This window comes from Orcinus orca, chromosome 1 (genome assembly GCF_937001465.1).
Source record: "Orcinus orca chromosome 1, mOrcOrc1.1, whole genome shotgun sequence".
In the NCBI taxonomy this organism is placed as follows: domain Eukaryota; kingdom Metazoa; phylum Chordata; class Mammalia; order Artiodactyla; family Delphinidae; genus Orcinus; species Orcinus orca.
The window spans coordinates 152,229,183-152,249,684 of NC_064559.1; the positions used below are offsets into that span (position 1 = coordinate 152,229,183).

General features: G+C 34.0%; 1 protein-coding gene across 1 annotated transcript in view; it reads left to right on the forward strand.

The window, feature by feature from the left end:
• Positions 1-8,685, forward strand: part of LRRC40 (leucine rich repeat containing 40) — a 55,128-nt gene extending 46,443 nt beyond the window's left edge. The window contains exons 12-15 of the mRNA XM_049703196.1: positions 1,812-1,922; positions 2,483-2,560; positions 4,787-4,972; positions 7,251-8,685. Coding sequence (XP_049559153.1) covers positions 1,812-1,922; positions 2,483-2,560; positions 4,787-4,972; positions 7,251-7,356 — 481 coding nt within the window. The 3' untranslated portion in view covers positions 7,357-8,685. The remainder of the gene's footprint in view (positions 1-1,811; positions 1,923-2,482; positions 2,561-4,786; positions 4,973-7,250) is intronic.
• Positions 8,686-20,502: the final 11,817 nt, after the last annotated feature.

Below are 20,502 nucleotides of genomic sequence, written 5' to 3' on the forward strand. Positions count from 1 at the left end.
AGATCTATGAGCTTTGTGGCTTTGGGCAGGTTTAACTAGCTTCTCTTAGTTTCCTCAGTTGTGAAGTAGAGATAATAATAGACCTATTTATAAGAGTTAAATTAAATGACATATCCACTTAAAGCATTTAACCAGTGCCTAGCACTTAATAAATACTTAAGTACTTAAAAAAAAAAGAAAAAGAAAGAAAAGATGATGTATTGGGGAAATTTCATCTGACTGCCCAAAATTTTTTTAGATGGCTTAAAATTTTTAAAAAGTCAGACAAACTATTACTTGCATTCTATTTACAGAGAATAGTTTGAGGAATGTAGATCTTGAAAGGTGATAACTTTAAGAGATTCTACTGAGAAAGGGGATCTAGTTCATCTTCTTTTTCTCTCTTGTTTAAAGTGTTCAGAAAGTATTTGATAGAATAGTTGAGCATTTAGATTGGCTCTTAGATATGACAAGTTTGCCTTGGGGATCCTAGATCAAACAAGGTGATTGGGGATGAAGAGGGAAGGAGTTAAAAGATATTATGTTATTGCTTACTTTCTCATATTATTCCACAGTCTGATTATTTTTATGCAAAACAGTATGCTATTCTGTTACCACAGTTATTTTGTCATGTTTTTTTTCACAAGTCACAAAATTGATTGCAAAAATAATACTTATTTATAAAATATTGGACTAAATGAAGAGACAAGTAATTTATCGTCTCATCACTGATTTATTCTATTGACTTTCTGGCATATTTTATTTCAAGCTGCTACCCATTTAGAATTATACATATAATTCGTATCTTGAGTGGTTTATTTGTCATAAACATTTTCCCATGTTGTAAACAATACTTTAAACATGTATTTATCTATATACCATAAGCTTGATTGTAAATAAAACAAAACATTGTATCTCTAAACCAAATTTTCAGAAGAATTACTAAATCAGAGTATGGCTCTTGATACATAAGTCCAAAAGCTTTCCAAAAAAGTTTTATCAGTTACATATCCAGACTCATGGTATCTTTCATGATGGTTTCTTTCACTTTTAATCTTCTTTAGCACAGCATTTGATATTCTTTCTTTCTTTTTTTTTTCTTTGCTAATATGATAGACAAAAATGATTTACAGTTTAACTTTTGTTTTTTGGCAAATCATATGTAACATCTCTTGTTCTTAAATTAATATCATACTTTCAAACTACTAAGTTTGATCAGGTTTACTTAGAAGTATTTAATTCTTCCTCTCTAAGTATTTGGCTTAAGTTGCTTAGTAGTAACACTTAGCAAACCTAGGAATTAACTTACAGTTTTCTTGCAATCATGATTAAATGATAATTTGGATAAGAGATACTATACTTTTAAAATGTTGCCATATCTGAAAAGCATTTTGATGTATCAGATACTTCTGGTACTTAGATGGTTTTATATTATGGAGTCTAAAACAATAACTACGATGTTACAGAATATATGTCTGACAATTTATTTTATGGATTCAAGTCACAGATATAGTATAAACATTGCCTAGATTGAATTTTTTTTGTCCATAATTGGTTTAAATATAAACTGAATGGTTTCTTAAACTTCAATCTACATTTAAGGTCAAATAGAAATTCTTGGACAGATAATATTATGGCTATTTTTCAAAACCTATTTTTATCAGTTACACATCCAAACTGATTGCAATTTTTATGAGAAAAGTAACAGTTACAGAAAATCTTAATTAGCAAAAATAATGTAAGATTTTTTTCCTCTATAGTCTGCTTGTAGTTTTGAAGTTCTGACAGTGAATTCAAATAGTATTAACATTTAAAAATTATTTTTGTTTCAGGATTGTGGAACTGAAGGAAATGGTTTCTGATGTCAATCTCAGTTTTAATAAGCTTTCCTTTATATCCTTGGAATTATGTATGCTTCAAAAATTAACCTTTATAGATCTCAGGTATTTATTGATACTGTTGCTTCCCTTTTTAAAAAATTATTTATTATTTATTTATTTTATTTATTTATTTTTGGTTGCATTGGGTCTTCATTGCTGTGTGTGGGCTTTCTCTAGTTGTGGCGAGTGGGGGCTACTCTTTGTTACGGTGTGTGGGCTTCTCATTGCGGTGGCTTCTTGTTGTGGAGACAGGCATGTGGGCTTCAATAGTTGTGACTCGTGAGCTCTAGGGTGCAGGCTCAGTAGTGTGACCCACGGGCTTAGTTGCTCTGCGGCATGTGGGATCTTCCCGAACCTGGACTTTACCTGGTTTACCCTGTTAAATCTATTATTAAAGAGTTAACTGCAGTATCAGTTGGTTGCACATTGCCATTAGGATTTGGCACATTAATCAAATACTTGAAGCAGCTGACCGATTCAGAATTCTCAGGACACAGCCTTAATGAAATCAAGAATTGACAAACTGAGCTGCATAAATTTTTGTCTGGTCAACATTTTAATTATAAACTAAAGTTGTACAGATTTTCAAACTTTGTAAATCATCTTTTTTCTCTCTAATTTAGGAATAATTTTTTAAATTCTTTGCCTGAAGAAATGGAATCATTGATAAGACTACAAACAATCAACCTTTCCTTTAATAGGTAAGAAACAGAACAGACAAATCTGAATAACAATTTTCTGTGGAAAATTTGTAGGTCTTACTAGAGAATACAACTAAAAGAACCAAATAAACAAAAAGGCCCTATATGTTTTCTTTATTTAAATATCCAGGTTTGTTTTCACTTAGTTCTACTTAGAATTAAAAGTGATGTTGCTTTTTTAGAATTTTCACAACTGATGTCTAGTAGATTTTTTGTTTCTTTTAGCCATTTTAAGAAACCTGTAAGCTAGTAGGAAGACAAATATGCAAATAAATAATTCTAATCACTGTAGTGGAAGCACAGTGCATAGACATAAGTGTTTCCAGAGATTACGTGAAGGTAGAGGAGGTAGCTCTGAAACTGAGGCTTGGAAAATAGACATTTGCCAGACACACAGGGATATGGCATCCCATGTAGAGCAAATAGCATATACTAAGGCACAAGGATGTGAGAAAATGATGGGACACGTCAAGAAGTTCAATATGGCTCGGACCACAAAGTGGGAAAGTAGAAGAGTGGAAGTCACAAATGAAGTTGGGTGTGTAAGCAGTAGCCAGCCCTTTAAGAGCTTTTTATACCCAGTGAAATTTAGATTTTATTCTGTAAACACTATGAAGGTACTACTAATAATTAAGAATAGCTAGTATTTATTGGGAGCTCATTTATTAATATTTATTATCTGCTGACTCCGGACCAAGTACTTTGCATGTATTACCTCATTTAATCCTCACAAAAGCCCTACATGGTAGGTTCTGTTATTATGTCCATTTAGAAATCGAGGATTAGGAATTAAGTAACTCACTTAAGGTTCACATAGATTATAGAGCTGGGGTTTGAGCCCAGGTGTTTTGACTCTAGAAGTTGGGCTCTTAACAACTATGTCATATTGTTTCCTATGGTGAAAGTTGATTCTGGTAAAAGTTAATATAAATATTAGTAGCTATCATTTAATATATTACAGATACTATACCAAGGTCTTCAAGTATATAAGTTTAGTACTATTATTATTCCTCATTTACAGATGAGGAATCTAAGGCACAGTGATGTTAAAATATTGCCTATTTAAGTTTTTGTTCCGTCTACTCTATTATTTGTGTTTTCTCATGTGTAGGTTATACCACTGTTGTCATTATTTAAAAATATATGCACTTCTCAGATATCTTCTAATTTTTATTTTTGAATTGAACTATCGATTCTCTATTGAGCTATCAATTGCATTGTTAATTAATGTCTTTTGGGGAGCTGGCAAAACCTAACCCTAACTTCTGTGTTAACTGGTGAGCTACATCTTTTTTAATTACCTTATTTATGGGTTGTGCGGGGGGAAAAAGAGGAGATACTATTTAGGGTGGTTTGGTCCATCTGTACTCCTTGTTATTGATTCTCCGATCCCTCTAATTACAAAGGTGCCTTGAGTTTACTGTTCATTATTGCTTTTTTTTTTTTTTTTAAACATCAAGGCAGCAAAGGAAGGGCAGTATGGGGAAGTGAAAAGGCCAACTGTAAAGCTTTCTTTCAGCTCATCCTTGTCTTTTCTAGTTGAGGCAGCAGTTTGCCTCACACTAAAACCAAACTAGCTTCTGTCCCCCAAAAGATCCTCAGGTATTTTGTGTTAATTACTGAGAATTGCTCTGAGAGCCATAAGCTTTCCCATCTCTCTTGTGGCATCTTCAGGGCTGCTTTGGGTGAGAAAGCCAGCAGCCTATAGTAGTTTTGTCATTTTTTCAACAACCAAAATGAGTGTATTTTTGGTTGTTGAAAAAATGACAAAACTAGTCAGTTTCGAAACTTAAGTCAAAGCAAAGTATAAATCTCTAACTTTTACTTAAGATATTGGCAGTGATTCTCTTTCATAAGAAGTAAAAGTGAACTAAGGAAGAATACCTACATGGAGACATTATACTGAGAGCATTTCAGGAAGATTTCCTTGTCTCCTGAATGAGAAAAGAAAAACATAGGAGAATTTACTCCAAACTTTTGTTTGATTTTATACATTAAATAGAAACTGTTACAAGTGTGTCCACTTAACATATATTTCAAGGTTTCCAGAATTAATCCAGTTTTAAAAATTTTTCTGAAAAATTTAAATGCAGAACTTATACCAAATATTAAAAACTTACATTAAGAAAACTTTATCTCTATTTGAGATAAACTTTATCTCTATTTGAAGGAATGATTTTGCTTCTGATTCTAATATATTTAGGTGTTCTCTTCATATTCTTATAGGTTCAAAATACTACCTGAAGTTCTGTATCGAATTCCCACACTTGAAACAATTTTGATTAGTAATAATCAGGTTGGATCTGTGGACCCTCAGAAAATGAAGACAATGGAAAATCTGATTACATTGGACCTTCAAAATAATGACCTCCTACAAATTCCACCAGAGCTCGGTAATTGTGTGAACTTAAGGTAAATGCACCATTCTACTAAGTTTTTCCATTCGATTTGTTGAAGTGTTATTTTTTTGTTTTGTTTTGTTTTTGTTTTTTGAGGTACTCTTGCAGGCAAGTTGAAATAAAAAATTTAATGTCCCATTAAAAATAACAGGTAACAAAACTCCGAATCCCAATTCTGTTTTTCAAATGTTACCAAATATATTTTTTAGTTTTTTTTATACAGTATGTATATGTGTAAATACAGCAATTGATTGTTTCTAGTGATACTTTTCTCATCACTATGTATGTATATAATCTGAAACTCTACTGCATAAAAATGTCAAGGAAATATAAATTCCTTAGCTGTGCATATAAGTTTTTTCAATATCTGATTACAGACTACTACCATTTTTTCAAGGCCAGCATGGTCTTTCTTACTCTGTGTTTGCTGTTACCTCAGCCTCAAGTGCCTTTACCCTGCTTTTATCAGTAATCAACCTAATTATCACCTTTGAAAACCTTTCCGATATTCCAGGCAGAGTTAGTCCCTTCTCTGATTTCCCATCCTGCTTTATTTGGACTCATTTATACCATTTCTTTGTCCTCCTTTGGAAGAGTTACCCCAGTGCCTAGACCATAGTAAGCACCTAATAAGTGCTTGTTAAGTGAATATAAAGGGAATTTGAGACATGAACAGAAAGCCCAGTAGTTATCAGAATGTGTCAGAAAAATTTAATTATTGAAAACTGCATATGATGGTGTAGCATATTTTACTTTACTAGAGTGGCACTAGTATCTTTCTCTGGTACCTCACAATACTGAATTATAGAAGACAAGTAAGTTGATTATTGTTATGTGCAATAGTTGTATTCTATAAAGTCTCCATGAACACCAAATTAGTAAATACTTAAACCATTGCTCCCTAGGGGAAATAACAGAGTTAGGCTCTTTCAAGCCTCTGGTCATGTTTTCATCAGCCAGTCAACATATAACCTTGTGTTATGTGTGTTTCTGTATTAAGATGCCTTATTTAATATTGTTAATTCATTAATATTGAGCTATGGCCAAACAGGACTGTGATTTATGCCTGAATGAAGCTTATCTAACATACGTATCTTCTGTGTAAGATACATGACATCCTTCTTGTGCTTAGAAAAACTAGACATCACTTCAGCATTACGCTTGCAGGCCATATTAAACAGTGAAATCACCAAGAAAAGGTACAATAATACAAAAAATGTTGCACTAAATAGACCATGGAAGGAACATTTGTTTACAGTATGGGAGCTGAAACAAAAAAGGCAGAGTGTCACCTTGTTTGAGCTCAGTTGGGAATGTGCCTGTCAAGTGACTCAAATTTTTTGCTGCTCGTCCAAAATGACCTTCAAAATGCCACATGTATTGATTTGGGGGTTACGGGTAAATTTTAGTGAATAAGCAAATTTGGAGTCTGAGTAATGAAGATTGACTGTAATTAACTTTTTTTCTATAAATTAAGAAAATCATTCTTTAAAATAATTCCCAAGGTACAGGAATATTTGAAGATATAATTTAGATCTATGGTATAATATGTTGTGAATCCTTTGACTTTTATTTACATAAACACTTAAAGTTATTGAAAATTAATATAAAAGTCTCTATCTTATAATTTAAGATATTTCATTAATTAAATAAAGAAACAAATCAACCAGCACTTAGATCTTAAACTGAACCTCATTTCAGAACATTTAAAATAGATTTTATATATTGTGTCTGGTCAAGGGAAGGAGTATGAAGGCAGACGTGTTAATGTTCCCAGTGTGGAAAAGGATATATCGACTATGTTATAGTCTTTGGTATGAGTATTTGTCAGTTTGCTCATTCTAACACTTGTATAAATATAATTCACCCATTTAGTATATGGTCATTATAGGATTGAGAAGGTGATGGGTAAAATGATGGTTCATATCGCAGCTCTTCTGTTTAATAGCTGTGTGATCTTGGACAAGCCTTTCTTACCTTCCTGAACTTGTGTTTCATTATCTATAAAATAGAAATATTAATGGTGCCTACATCACAGGGTTGTTAAGATAATTAAGAGAGTCAGTGAATGTAAGTTACTTAGAACAATACCTTTCACATAATAAGTATTAATTTAATGTTGTTTCAGTCATTATTGTAGTTACAATTCCAATTGTTTTAATGCTTAGATTTGAAAAGGGACAAATTCTTAAAAACACACAAATTTTACTTATAAAATAGCAAATGAAATTAGAAGAAAAGCCTCCCTAATGGAAAATGTTTTAAATTCTTAATTTCTCTCCTTTGTTTAGGACATTGCTACTAGATGGAAATCCGTTCCGCGTTCCTCGAGCAGCCATATTAATGAAAGGAACAGCTGCTATTCTGGAATATTTGAGAGACCGAATTCCTACTTAAGTTGGAGTTGTTACATAATCTTGGTCATGTTAATTCTTAGAGTTCTTAGATTGATAACTAACATATTTCTAAGGTATCATGTACATTTATAATGGTGTAACTACATATAGTGTTCATACATTTGCTCTGAATGTTTTGCATAAGATTTATCCTCACTTTCATTCCCTTATAACACAGCAAACAGTTTCTTCAGAAGTGAATTTTTATTTATCACAGTTTAATATTTTTATAATGACAAAGCATTGTTGTAGAGGTGGGTTTTTTTTTCCCATTTCTGTTTGTGTTACGTATATTATGACCAATTGACTTGAATATGACCATCCAGTTTCTACCTTTTTATTGGATATAAAATTGAATTGAATTTTGTTTAATACTGTTCTTTGGCATTTAAAAAAATAAGACTTTTCATTATCCATAATAGGACTTTTATGATGTGGTTGGTGTCAGTATAAGTTTCAAATTAATATTTACTGGATTGTTTTTGTTTATATAGTTGAAATGTTTTTTCCTAGCCTTTTTTACATGTTTCATGAAATCATTTTGTCGGGGTTTCTAATGTCACAGAAATGCTACATAAGATATGGTTATTGGTGGAGAAAATAGTAAAAGTGTTGTTATAATTGCTCTCACAATTCTGAATTTAAAACTTGACTGGGTTTTGTTTTTTTTTTAAGATGTCTTAGTGTTAAGTTTCGATACAGTAATCTAGTACTTCTAGATTCAACAAATTTAAAGGAACTGGATCTGCATATTTTTCCCTCAGAGTGTGAGCATTTAAAAAATACCTTTTGTTCTTTTAAAAAAAAGTACTGAAATTTTATTAATTTTTATGGATAACAGCAACAGAAAATAATAGCATATACTACATAGAAATCTTGAAATGTATTTTGTTTAAATACTTACTAAGCAGGTATTTGTATATATAATTACTCTGTTGATGTGTTCTAATCCATCCTTGTGCCTTTTTTTTATTTCCAGGGTCTTAATTTTTAAATTTGCTTGTAGTCATGTGGTAATTTTCTAAAAGGGAATTTGTTATATTTGATAAAAATCAAATATAAACATTTATACCAAAAATATCAGAAGTAAGTAGGCTAGTCAGTCATTATAAAACATACTATGTGATTCTATTAAGTAACTAATCAATAGAATGTATATTAGTTTATATAAATAGATGGATGGATAGGTACGTAGGTAGGTAGATAGATAGACAGGTGGATGGATGGATAGATAGCTTTTGGATGATTGAGACATGCTCATATTATGAAAAAAAATTATTGCTAATAAAGATAAATACTACGTGTTCATTAAAAAGTTACATTTTTCAAATATTGATTACAATGTTTATGTTTTTGGTTTAAAAGAAACATGCCCTTTTCATACAACAACTCTGTGGCTGCCTAAGAAATCTGCTTCGGTATTAAACAAAAGACATTTTACAATAAGGTGACATTTTATTATTTATACAATAAAGAGACTTTTATGTTATTCAAAACACTTTTTTAAATACTGAAAAAGTTGAGTACACCAAAGCCGAAAAATGGCTCTGCTATACACTGCACAGCATTATTTTAGTCCCTGTATTTTGTATCTGTACAGAAAGCATCTTCAAAATGCATTCTAATCACATTGTACACCTTTACTGATTAGTGTCAATACGTAAAATAAAACTGGAGAATACAGCTTGCATTTGCAAATTAACTGACAAAGTAATTTCACTGATTCAGTAAATTTAAAATATAGATTCATAGGACTTCTTTGCACATAAAATGAAGCAGCTTTCAAGGTTGTCATGGTCTCATACTGCAAAAAAACCATTAACTACATTCACAATCTATGTTAATAAAGTAGTAAATATGTCTTCATTCAGTTTTTATTTACATCAATATGTAATTCAACTAAAAAGTACTGTTAATTGTGATACAGTAATTTCTTTTTTAACACATACAAAAATGACAATTTTTATATATAATTTGAGCTCAAAATCACGATTATCTCAAAATATTAATTACAATACAGCCATTTCAATTAAACATGTCATGATTTAACTTTTTATAAAATGGTAAAATTTGTTATTAAAGTAAGCAATTTGTTTTGAATTGGCTAGAGTTCACCCACGTAGAAAACCTTAAATGGTAAGAGGTGTTTCCAGCCCCCTCCCACCCGAATTTGTATACAGCCACCTAAGCTAGCAAAGAGACAGAAAAGGCCCCAATTTATAAAGATTAAGCCTCTTTTGCTATACCGCTGTGGCTTGTTGTTTCTTCCATAAAAGCTTTACAAGGGTAGTGTCAATAAACTATGCAGTGAAATGCATGCATTAATATACAGTATGTCTGTAAAATGTTAGTGTTTACTCTAGTGCACATTAAAATGTTCACAAAGACTGCAAAAGAAGTCATAAATAAAGAAGCACTTACAAAGATCTACCAATTGCAAATTGTAAACTTGAAAATTACTTGATAATATAATGGAATTTCTTTGAAAACAGATCCCAATTCAAGTTCTTTCTCTGGCTAAAGGAGCTCTAGTTACTTGGCCTTAAGATGTCACTGTTTAGCTGCACATATGGTAGAGAAGTCAGATGTCATAAAAGAATATGAGTCTAGAGACTGTCTTCATTTTACTGAAATAGTGGCCCAATGTTGCATCACTGCTTAGGATTTTTTTTTAAACTTACAGAAGAGTGAAATATTTCACTAACTGAATTATATGACCTCAAATGAAAAATGGAAAATTTGTGTGTGTGTGTGCATGTGTTTAGCATATGGAAAAATATTAATATAAATAGGTGGAATTAGAGCTTCATTATACAGTAATAAAAGGATTATGCCCCAAAATAACAGGTCAAAAGAAATCAATTATCAAATAGTTTAGGAATGAGAGAATTTTCATGGATACTTAAAAATCCTAAAAACATAGTATCTAGTTTCTTTTTAATTCTTAACAAACCAATTAAAATTTAATCACTATCTTTGTTTAGAATTGCTGTTGCTAATTTAATATTTCTTCTCTGAATCAAAAGAGGCCATAGTTCGTATTTATGGTTTACTTATATACAGCTGGGTGGGGTCATGCCCTTGGCTGGTTATAAGGTGGGAAAAATGAAAATACAGTACCTGCAAACCTTACTTTTTGCAAGGTTGTTTTTGATGGTGTTTGAAATTTACAAACAGAATTCAGTAGATTTTTACCTCTGATGTTTCAACTAGGAAAAAATTCCTCTTTCATATGAAGACAGTGTCATTGTCCTTAAGCTTCCTTTAGTCCCTTCTATACACTGAGTACAGAGAGAAACTTGATTGGCTCTTGACACAAAAATATCTGGTTTATCTATCAATTATCTTTCTCGTGAATACTAAGGCTTGCATTTTTGAGGAGGAAAACGTAGTTGAGGATGTTAAAGGGAAATGCCTAAACACCATAAAGCAGTATTAAACATTTATTGCATTCCATTGACACTAGGTGTCATCAAAGCTAAAACCAAATTTTCTAGAGTAAAAATTAACATAAAACATTCCTTTCTGCCCTGAACAGATGCCTTTCCACATTCAAGACCAATAAGAGTCCTCTGAGTGGAAAGACTGCAAGTATTGAAAATAACATTTATTTTAGCAGTACATTCTGAAAATAAATTACCATAGCAAATATGGGAACTGCTTTATGTTCTATCTGCCTGAGAGTTTCATCTTGGTTTTCCTGTGGACTATTCAAAAAATTACATAAGATCTCCTGACTAAATAAGGGAAGGGGATTAGGGAGAGAAAGATACAAAGAAATATAATGTGATTTTTTTTTTTTTCCCATTCATCAAATACTTTCACTAATCTAGCTATCATAAAGGTCAGTTGACCTGCATACCTGGGCATTATTTAACCTCATTACTTTACATGTGCAAAACAAGTGTGCAAAGAAAAACACCTATGTATGTCTATACAGAGACATAAAACCTGAGTCACAATAAAAAGTTTTTAATATAAGAAAACATTTCTTAATGTAGGAAAATAATTTCTAAAGGGCCAAAAATACCTTTATACAATATAATCTGCTAACTTTACAACTCAGTGTGGATAAGCATCACATATTTTTTAAGACCCAACAAAAAAAGAAATCATTTACAGTTTTCTTAACTATAGCTTAGATACCTATATTTCAATTTCTAACATCTATTTTCATTCCCCTGAATTCATTAACTTTTCTAAAAGAAAAAAGTTAAAAGCACATTCAAATATGAGGACTGTTTAATTTCTGATGAACAGTTCCTGCTTTTTTCTAAATATTGAGGACATAGGAGATTTGGGGTTGCTAGGCATATAACAATGTCAAGCCACAAAGGAATTCTAAAATTCAAAAGAAAATATGTAATAAACATTACTTGGAAAAATATTTTGTGGATAGAGTTGGGCCAAAGTCTGCATAAAGCCATTCTTATTTGCAGGCTCCCTTTCTGCAGATGATTCACTCTTAAAAACTCCTTTCCCTACACACCCATTTCCTTAGCTTTCATTTTATTTCATTTCCTTAGATTTCCATACTTAAACCCTGGAATTGTGCCGACTGAAGCTCCATGGTTCACATTCAGCCACAAGGTACAATGTCTTCTTCACTTAACTAAATCTTTATCTCTTCCTCTTCAGGAGCTCAGTTTTCTGGGATGACTCCCTGGCCCGCTCTCACGTACCCCTTTACTTATTAGGAAAAAAAATCTGTTTAAGTGTCCCTACTGTCTTATCACTAGACACTGATTTAAGGATAATTCAAGACATACTTATCTCCTGGGCTGTATACATCTCAGATGCATACTGAGAAAATTTTATAGAAAAATGAGGGCAAGTTGCTTCTCCATCTGCCCCCAGATGACATTGTCATTAATTATGCATTTATGTCAGGTAAGTCACTGACAGAACAGGAAGCCATCTGAACCCAAAGGTTCAATCCTTGCTTGCCTCTGTAGTTGGATATAGGGCCTTGGCCCTTTCAGTACTTGTATGGACAGGTGAAGGGATTCTGGACAGTGTCCTTGAATGCTGACTTTCCTCTCTGGGGTCAGCAGGCCTGGTTTGGGGAATAGGGTGGGAAGTGCATGTGGTAGTGTAAGAGATTAGAGGCATTAACCTAGGGAAGTGTACTCGTGCTGCCTTTTTGTATGACACTTGCCTGAGGGTCACTGGAAGGATTTTGTATTGTGCAGAAGGCTAAAAGCAGAGTCACACTTTCTCTGCCAACAGACTTGTTACCATGGGAACCAATGCAGAAAAATGAAAAAATGACAAGAAGCTGAGAATTAAATGTGGAGAAAATTGATAGTTGGTTTCAACATGGCAATTTGAGCACTTGAGATTTAAACAGGATGTTCCTTGTGTGGCCAGACCAATGAAAATGGACAAAATGACGTGCTGGTCTCTGGTCCTGGAGGCTATCTGGGGAATGCAGGAAGAAAGCAGTAAGCGTGCTGTAGTTTGGATAAGGGGGACTCTGTAAAATTCAGATCCATCTCTGGTGATGTTGAGCTCTTCAGCCCAAATGTTAAATTAACCATATGATCAAAGGTGCCCTTCAAAAGGCATGTCCATGCTTAGCTTGATAAATGAAAGCAGCCTGCTGTAACAATTCTCACCTTTCCAAAGCCAACACACACTACCTGACAAGAGTATAGCATACCTAATATGTTATTGCTTGAAAATCTTCCCAAATATTAAAAAACAAAAACCAAAAAGACACAGCTTTCAAATCTGTGGTCCCTCTCCCCCCTCCCCCCAACAAGGCAGCTAATTAACCTAGAATTTAAATTAGTTTTCTTAAGGAAACAATTATTTCACTTTACCTGATGCAAGTACTCTTGTGTACCCTCCTTTGTTATTCTGGAGTGGATAATAAACTGATCAAACCAGATGAGGATTCCAAGACAATTTGTAACAAGGACTTGGGAGTTTCAGCCTAATCTGAGAAAGCAGACCTACATATTGCACTTTTTGGAGGCTCCAGGGAGACACCTGTCCTGTCCTCTAGCTTCCCAAAAGGCTACTTTCTGAAATCCTATGATTAATGCCTCATTTCCTGTGACCAGCCTTTGGCCCATATTTAAATGTAATTCCCCTGAGGAGATGAGGGAAGGTCACACTATAGAGGACTTGATTTCACCCTTCCTGGAGAGCTAGTTTTCAAGTAGTAGTGAAACCCTTCACCTGATCCACCCTCCTAACAATTAAAAGCTAAAAGCAACATCACCCAGGAAGTAGGAGACAAGCCATTATTGTATAGTTGTCTTTGGGGTATGTCTAACTTCAAATGGTCTGAATAAAATACGCTGTTTGTGTGGTTTAAAGTCCACTGGCCATAGATTTCACTAGAGATGCTTTTTTCTTTCTCACTAGTGACTTGTTGTTCTAGTTAGAATTCCTTACTGAATCCTTTGACAGTCTTAACAGTGAGTTCTTGAAATGCTAGAAGCCCATTACATTTCTGTTTTTCCAAGAGTGCATACAGAGTTCTGAAATGCAGTAAAACACCTTATTTTCTACTACCTGCAGAGTTTGGAGGCAAACTTGATAATAAACAGAAATTTGAGTACAGTGTTCTTGCTTATGCTAAAATAACTTCTTATATCAATATTTCAGTGAGTTTCAGGATTTGAGACATCTATGTTTCTGAGAGTAGGAAGCCTTTAGAATGACCTGATGCAGGACTAATCTTTAAAGCTACATGAAGCACTAAGGACAGTTCAGCAGATCTCTTTCTGAAATAGGCAAATAAAATATAATAGGGTCTTCACAAGCAGTAATGCCTTTGAATTTGACATATGATAAATAAGAGACTGCTTCTTTTAATTTCTTTTATCTCTAAAATCAGGCAGCAGATGCTTGGAGGAAGACTAAATGGTCTGCCTTAAACTAAAGAATGATTATCTTTTTCTGTGATTTTTTTTTTTAATACTAATTCTCTCACTGGTAGATCATACTTTGGACAAACTTGAGCTCTCCACCAGGTCAAGAGGCCACCTGACACTAATATATTTAATAGTTCTACAACATCCCTTCATTCTTCAGACAAGAATTTGAAACAGTTATAACACATCTCATGATATATTGAGAATTTAAATTTGATTCCTTCATTTTTTTAAACAATTGATTTCCCTTCTCAATTTTTTTGAGGTTGTGTGATTCCCTGCTGTATCATGTACCATAAAGAGTTACAGACATAACTTTTACATAGTTTTCTAGTTTATCATACAGTTCAGCATATAGTTCACAAATAGCCAGTCTTGCCAATATTAGGACATTTATTGCTTTCAGCTACCACAAGTATTTGGAAATCAAAAAAGCTGAGTGGAATGATGATCTCTGCATGGAAGGCATATGATGAATAGGTCTAGAGATCTAATATGCATGATGACTATAGTTAACAATATTGTATTGAATACTGGAAATTTGTTAAAAGAGTAGATTTCAGATGCTCTCACCACACACAAAATGGTAACTATGTAAGGGGATGAGATGTTAAATAGATCGACTGTAGTTATCATTTCACTATGTATTTGTATATCAAATCATGTTGTACACCTTAAATATATGTAATTTTTATTAAAAAACTTAAAACAAAAGGGGGAGGCATCACACTCGATAGCTGTCCTTTCTGGATTAAGGTGAGGTGTTGACTAAATAAACAGTTCAATTTAACAGAGCAAAAAAAAAAAAAAAAAAGGCCTCTCAAACTGACCACTGACCATACATATATATGTAGATACTGGGCTTTTTTCAATACCTTTCAAACTTGATCTTAAGAAATATGCCCAAAGTGATATCTGTAGGTCAGAATCCCTCTGATTAAGAATTTAAGAAGCATGATCTCATTTTCAAACTCAAGCGTGCTACACAGTCCATTGCAAATAGTTTTAATAAACTCCCATTTTCTAAGTTGCCGCACAAAGACACTAAATTGCTTCAAGGTTAAACCCACCGCTTCATCACCAAATGGCAGCTAATTTTCCAGACCATGGTTAAACTCATATACTTTTTGAAGCCCCCTTTGTTATACAGTTGCTGTCCCATCTCTAGGCTAATCCTAACCTGAGTTTGACAATCCTTGATTTTAACCTCAAAGAGCAAGTAAAAACTCAGGGGTTTTGTTGCGTATAAAACCATATCTGCTATTTCTCTTCAGAATCTCCTTCAGAATAACTTGTGGGAATTTAGATGGCTTCCACTTCTTAGTGCTTAAGAGATGTTGCCAGGGCAGCTGCAACGGTCAACACTTAGAGAAGGGTGCGGGGATTGGCCACATAGGTATTTCAGCTGTCCATCTAAATGGTATGTGTGAGAGTTGGTCTGTATCTGCATAGTTCTAGGCACTCTTTAGTTTTCTACTTTCTAGAAAATTTTATCATAGGTACTGCTCAAGTTGCATTTTTAACTGAACTCTAATGGGTCCTCTTCTGTTCTTAAACACAAAGAAAGCATCTTCCTAACATGAGGGTGTTTATTAATAGTCAAGAGTGTGATCTTTTCCTTATATATAGGTACATAAGTATTTAGAATATGCAAGTCCACTAAAACTATGTACATTTGTTAAGGTGTTTAAAATACAAATTATTTTAAAGCAAAGATTTCAAGAGATGCTAAAGGTTAACTGTTCTGTTCTCTCCTTTCCTGAGATCAATCTCTTCAAGTGGAACAGTAGGCCTTTGTTATCAGGCTTTGGTGCCCTCCCTCCAGGAAGGAAGAGATGCCCTTGATTTCTGACTTTGACTCCTAAGGGGCAGCCCCTAGGAAGGACAAAGACAGATGAAAGAGGAAAGCGAGAATTTAGCTAGCTTAGTGACCATCCCTCCCAGATATGATTTGTTCTAGACCATACTGCAGAGATTTACATTCTCACTGTCGCCTGAAACTTTGTCCTTTTTGGAAAAGAACATATATGAGGGATAGAAGCCTGCCTTCCTAAGGGAATAGAAAAAGATTCCTCATCCACATTAGAAAAACTTAATAAAGCTGAAAGGAAGCATTTGCCATTTTATTATGAGACAGAAAGTGATAATACACTGTTCTCCCCTTATATTTTGTACCTACACAGTAGCATTTATTAGACTTTTTATGTGTCTGTCTCTCCATTAGATTGTGTTTCTTGAGGGGAGGGACCATGGCTTATTTATATTTATATTTCCCTCTGTTCTCAAAATCTTTTGCTCATTAAATGTTTATTAAATTGAATGCACAGGAAGAAAAAGATAAATTGTTTTAATCACTGATAGTTTTTCTTAAAGGATAAACACATAGATTGGCTACAGGACAAATCTTAGGATAGTTCAGAGGAAGACTTAGGAGGGAATTACTTAACCACCTCTCCAAGCTATAGATCTATTCAAACTTACATACAGGTCTGGATGAATATTCTAAATATGAGTGTATATTGTTGTGGGAGTGTAGGTGAATGTGCCGGGCATATTTATGGAAAGTTTAAAAAGAAAAGAAGACATAGTCCCTTACCCTTCAGTAGTTTATGATGATCTAGGTCCCCAGGTCACCGGGATAGTAACTATCATTTTGGGGAAATATGTGAAAACCTAAAAAAAATAGTACCCGATATTGTGTGTGTGTGTGTGTGTGTGTGTGTGTGTGTATGAGAGAGAGAGAGAGAGAGTCTTGAGTTTGAATTTTTCTGAGAAATGGTCACAAACAGATTTGTAACATTTGCTAGCAACATTCATGGTTTTATAAAGAACACAGAGTGATGGCCTGCTAGAGAATCTGTCTTGATCACAACTTAGCAATAAGTATTTTGCACATTAAGTGCAAAATACTTATTGCTAAGTTGAATGACACCACAAGTAAGGCTGAAGATTTATGTCCAAAGACTTGCTATAAAAGATGGATAATTTAAAACAAACAGAAGGACAGCAAGTAAAATGTTACAAGTCAGGAACATAATGATAAAATAAAGGAAAAATCAAATTTGGAGATTGAGACTTGCCCACGACTTAACAACCTTTTCTTTTACAGGTGATTTCTGGCTTAATGAACAACACTAGAAGTAAGTGGAGTCTTGAATATGTCCATCATTCACTTACTTTACAGGGAGGTGACACAACTGGATAATCAGCATTCTGTTGGGAGGGGGGAGGCATGCAAGGAGTGTTGCAAAGGAATGCAGGCATTTTAAGCAATGGTTCCTCACAGCTTTCTTCTTCCCTCAGCTGCTTAGGGCTCCACACCCCAACCCAACCTTGGTGGTTTTCTCATTTGTTGTACCTAAAAACAGAGCTTCCCAACCTCTTTACATCATGGCACAGATAGAAAACGATCGTGTTTGTTCTGAATAATGGGGTATAGGTGTGTAAAATAAATAAGGCCGCTCCAAGCCCCAAGTGAAAGCAATAAGTTACAAGCCCCTGTGCTCTGAGGGGATCGATATCTCAGTACTTGTGGGAACTAAGCTGGCTGCTGAATGGAAAGCACTGACCTAGAAATTGCTCCCAGGAATACAAAATTAAGACTCTTCATACATGATAAAAAATAATACTTTAGGTACTAGTTGATACCAAAAATCTAGAGATAGTCCAGTACCACAAGCATTAATAGACAAAGAAACAAACAAAAAACCACTATTGGAGTATAGAAATAGCTTTCAAGTAACTCTTCTCTCATTCTCAGTACAAATTCTTCCCAATTTACATTCTAATATTTAGTTCCAGATTCTACAACCAAACCTATCATGTAAAGCTTTTGGAAGTCTGAGAAGGGATGAAAAAGATGATGAAATAGAAAATAAGGCAAATAAAGCAAGCCAAAAGCTGTATTCAAAAGAATGAAACCATGGTGGACACCTTCTATATTTGCTTTAGAATGTGTGGCCATGTTTGTTTAGAAAATATTTTTCTCTTCTGAAAAGAGAAGAAGCGTACTTTGTAAGCAAACCCAAGATGGTGCCCTAAAATTGGCACATTTGAGGTCATAGAGAAGTTATAAAGCACCAACCGCCAAAGAAGGTTGACTGAATTTGCTAAGAACATACTGTGTTAGTAGTGGGTGATCATGTGGCCAGAGGAAACTGTTTCCTTTGGAGGAAAACACCAGAGGATTTAAATAGCTTTACCTAGTCTTCGGGAAAGAACACTGTGTTTTCTTTCTACTTTTGCTTGGGTTTAAAAGAAGCAAAGATTAAATGATTGGCAGAGAAACACCATGAATAAGTAGGCCTTGGTGGAATTAGTAAAGGGGAGGCTCAAACAAGGATGATGGCTGAGCTCTGAGAGTGAGGGTATAATTAGCTTAGAAGAGGTAAACAGAAAATTTTGGTTTTTTAAAACAATGCTGTAGCCAGTAGAGGCCCTGAAGTTCCAAATGCCTAGGAACCAAAATAGCTTGAGGCCACAGGTCACCAGAGCTGCTCTGGGCTCTGTGCCAATACCCAGACATTCTGACTGAAAGAAGGGAGGTTGGGGGACATTTTAAACTACCCCTTGACTCTGATTATCACTTTATGAGACATAGTTTGAAATACATTCCATATTCACTTTACAATAAAGTAAAATCTGATTATAATATTAGGCTAATTATTTATGCACATAGATAAAATGAAAAATTAGGAGTTTATGCTAGATAACTTGTTACTGCCTGATGTCAGCTAGAAATAAAGCTGTATACAGATATACACATATTCAGATGTGGACTAGTGTTAGAACTATATAGTCAAGGCTATATGCTAGGCACACTTAATTCCTGATGTTTAAGTTTTGGAGAGCTCATTTAAAAATACATATTTTAAATAATTTGTGGCAAATATCTTCCCACATATTTGGAATGAGCATATTTGAAGGAAACTCATTAAAATAATGGCAGATAAGGCACAAAATATTTGGAAAACTGAAGCTAATTAGAGAACGATTAAACTGGCAGATGTCATAATTAAACTGAACAAATGGAACATCAGAATTTTAAATCACACATTCACCTGAGGCTGAGAGAGAGAGAGCAGTCTCTCTCTGTGATTGGGTACTAGGTGGTTGATACAACTGAGAGGTTTAGTCAAAAATTATAGAAACTGCTTAAAATAAACTCAAAGCTTTTAATTGTTTTTCTAGTATTGTTTAAATTTAGAGCTTTATTTCAAATTAATTCTCTCAAAAGAGTATGGAAAGGGGTGTTAAAAGTTTTATCAACAGTTTATTAATATTTTTTATGAACAGTTATATCAGTACAACAGGTATAAAAATGGACTGTCCAGAGCGTGTGGTCATCCAAGCTACAGACTTGCTGACTTAGATATATAATATAGATATAAGGGCTCCATCTTGTGGCAGCTCTTCCAAACTGCAGACATGTTCCTAAAAAGTATGGATCGGTCCTTCTACGTACGAGGATACTATTGATATGCTAGACTTGAATCCAGTAATTTAAACAGAGGGTCTTATTGGGATGAAACATATGGTTTCCTCTGGTTAGGAGGTTACCAACCTAGTGTTCTTCTCCCTTAGACACTTTGTTTTTTTTTTTTTTTTTCAGGGACTGAATTATATTATTTTTGCCTCTAATGAAGGCAATGTATCTAATAAAGCCAATACCAATGGCAGTAGAAATAGTTTTCTTTCTACTTTGAGATCAATAGGCCAGATTTTGACCTCTATAAAAGTTTGGGAGGGGGCGTGCGGTTTTATCAAGGTAACCAAATTTTCTGTGATCTATGTAAATAGTTCATCATGTTAATTTTAAAGCTTTTGCAGTGGCCTGAGAATTCTGGCTGGAGTGTATGACATTTCACTTTAAGGATGAATATGGTGGAATCTGTCCATGAAATGATCCAAAATGCAGTGTGAAAATATTGTTATGCTGAACTATGGCCAAAGGCCTGTGGACAGACTTTTCTTATTCTAGAACAGGCAGCATGAGGCAGTGGTTTCATTAATTTTAGAGCTAAAATAGGATTGGGGATTCCCTCTTCTAACTACATTTCCCTAGCCCCATCCCTATCACAACTTCCTTTACTATTGCCCACATCTCCAAATTTTAAATATAGCCTTGGCAAAGTAATCTACCAAGTCACAGTGTACAGGTGGAAGAACCTTAAGTATGGACCTAAAACCAGATCTAACGATGTACTTAGTTGACAGCGTTGCTTAGTTGACAACGTTGCTTCACCTCTCCAGGCCTCGGG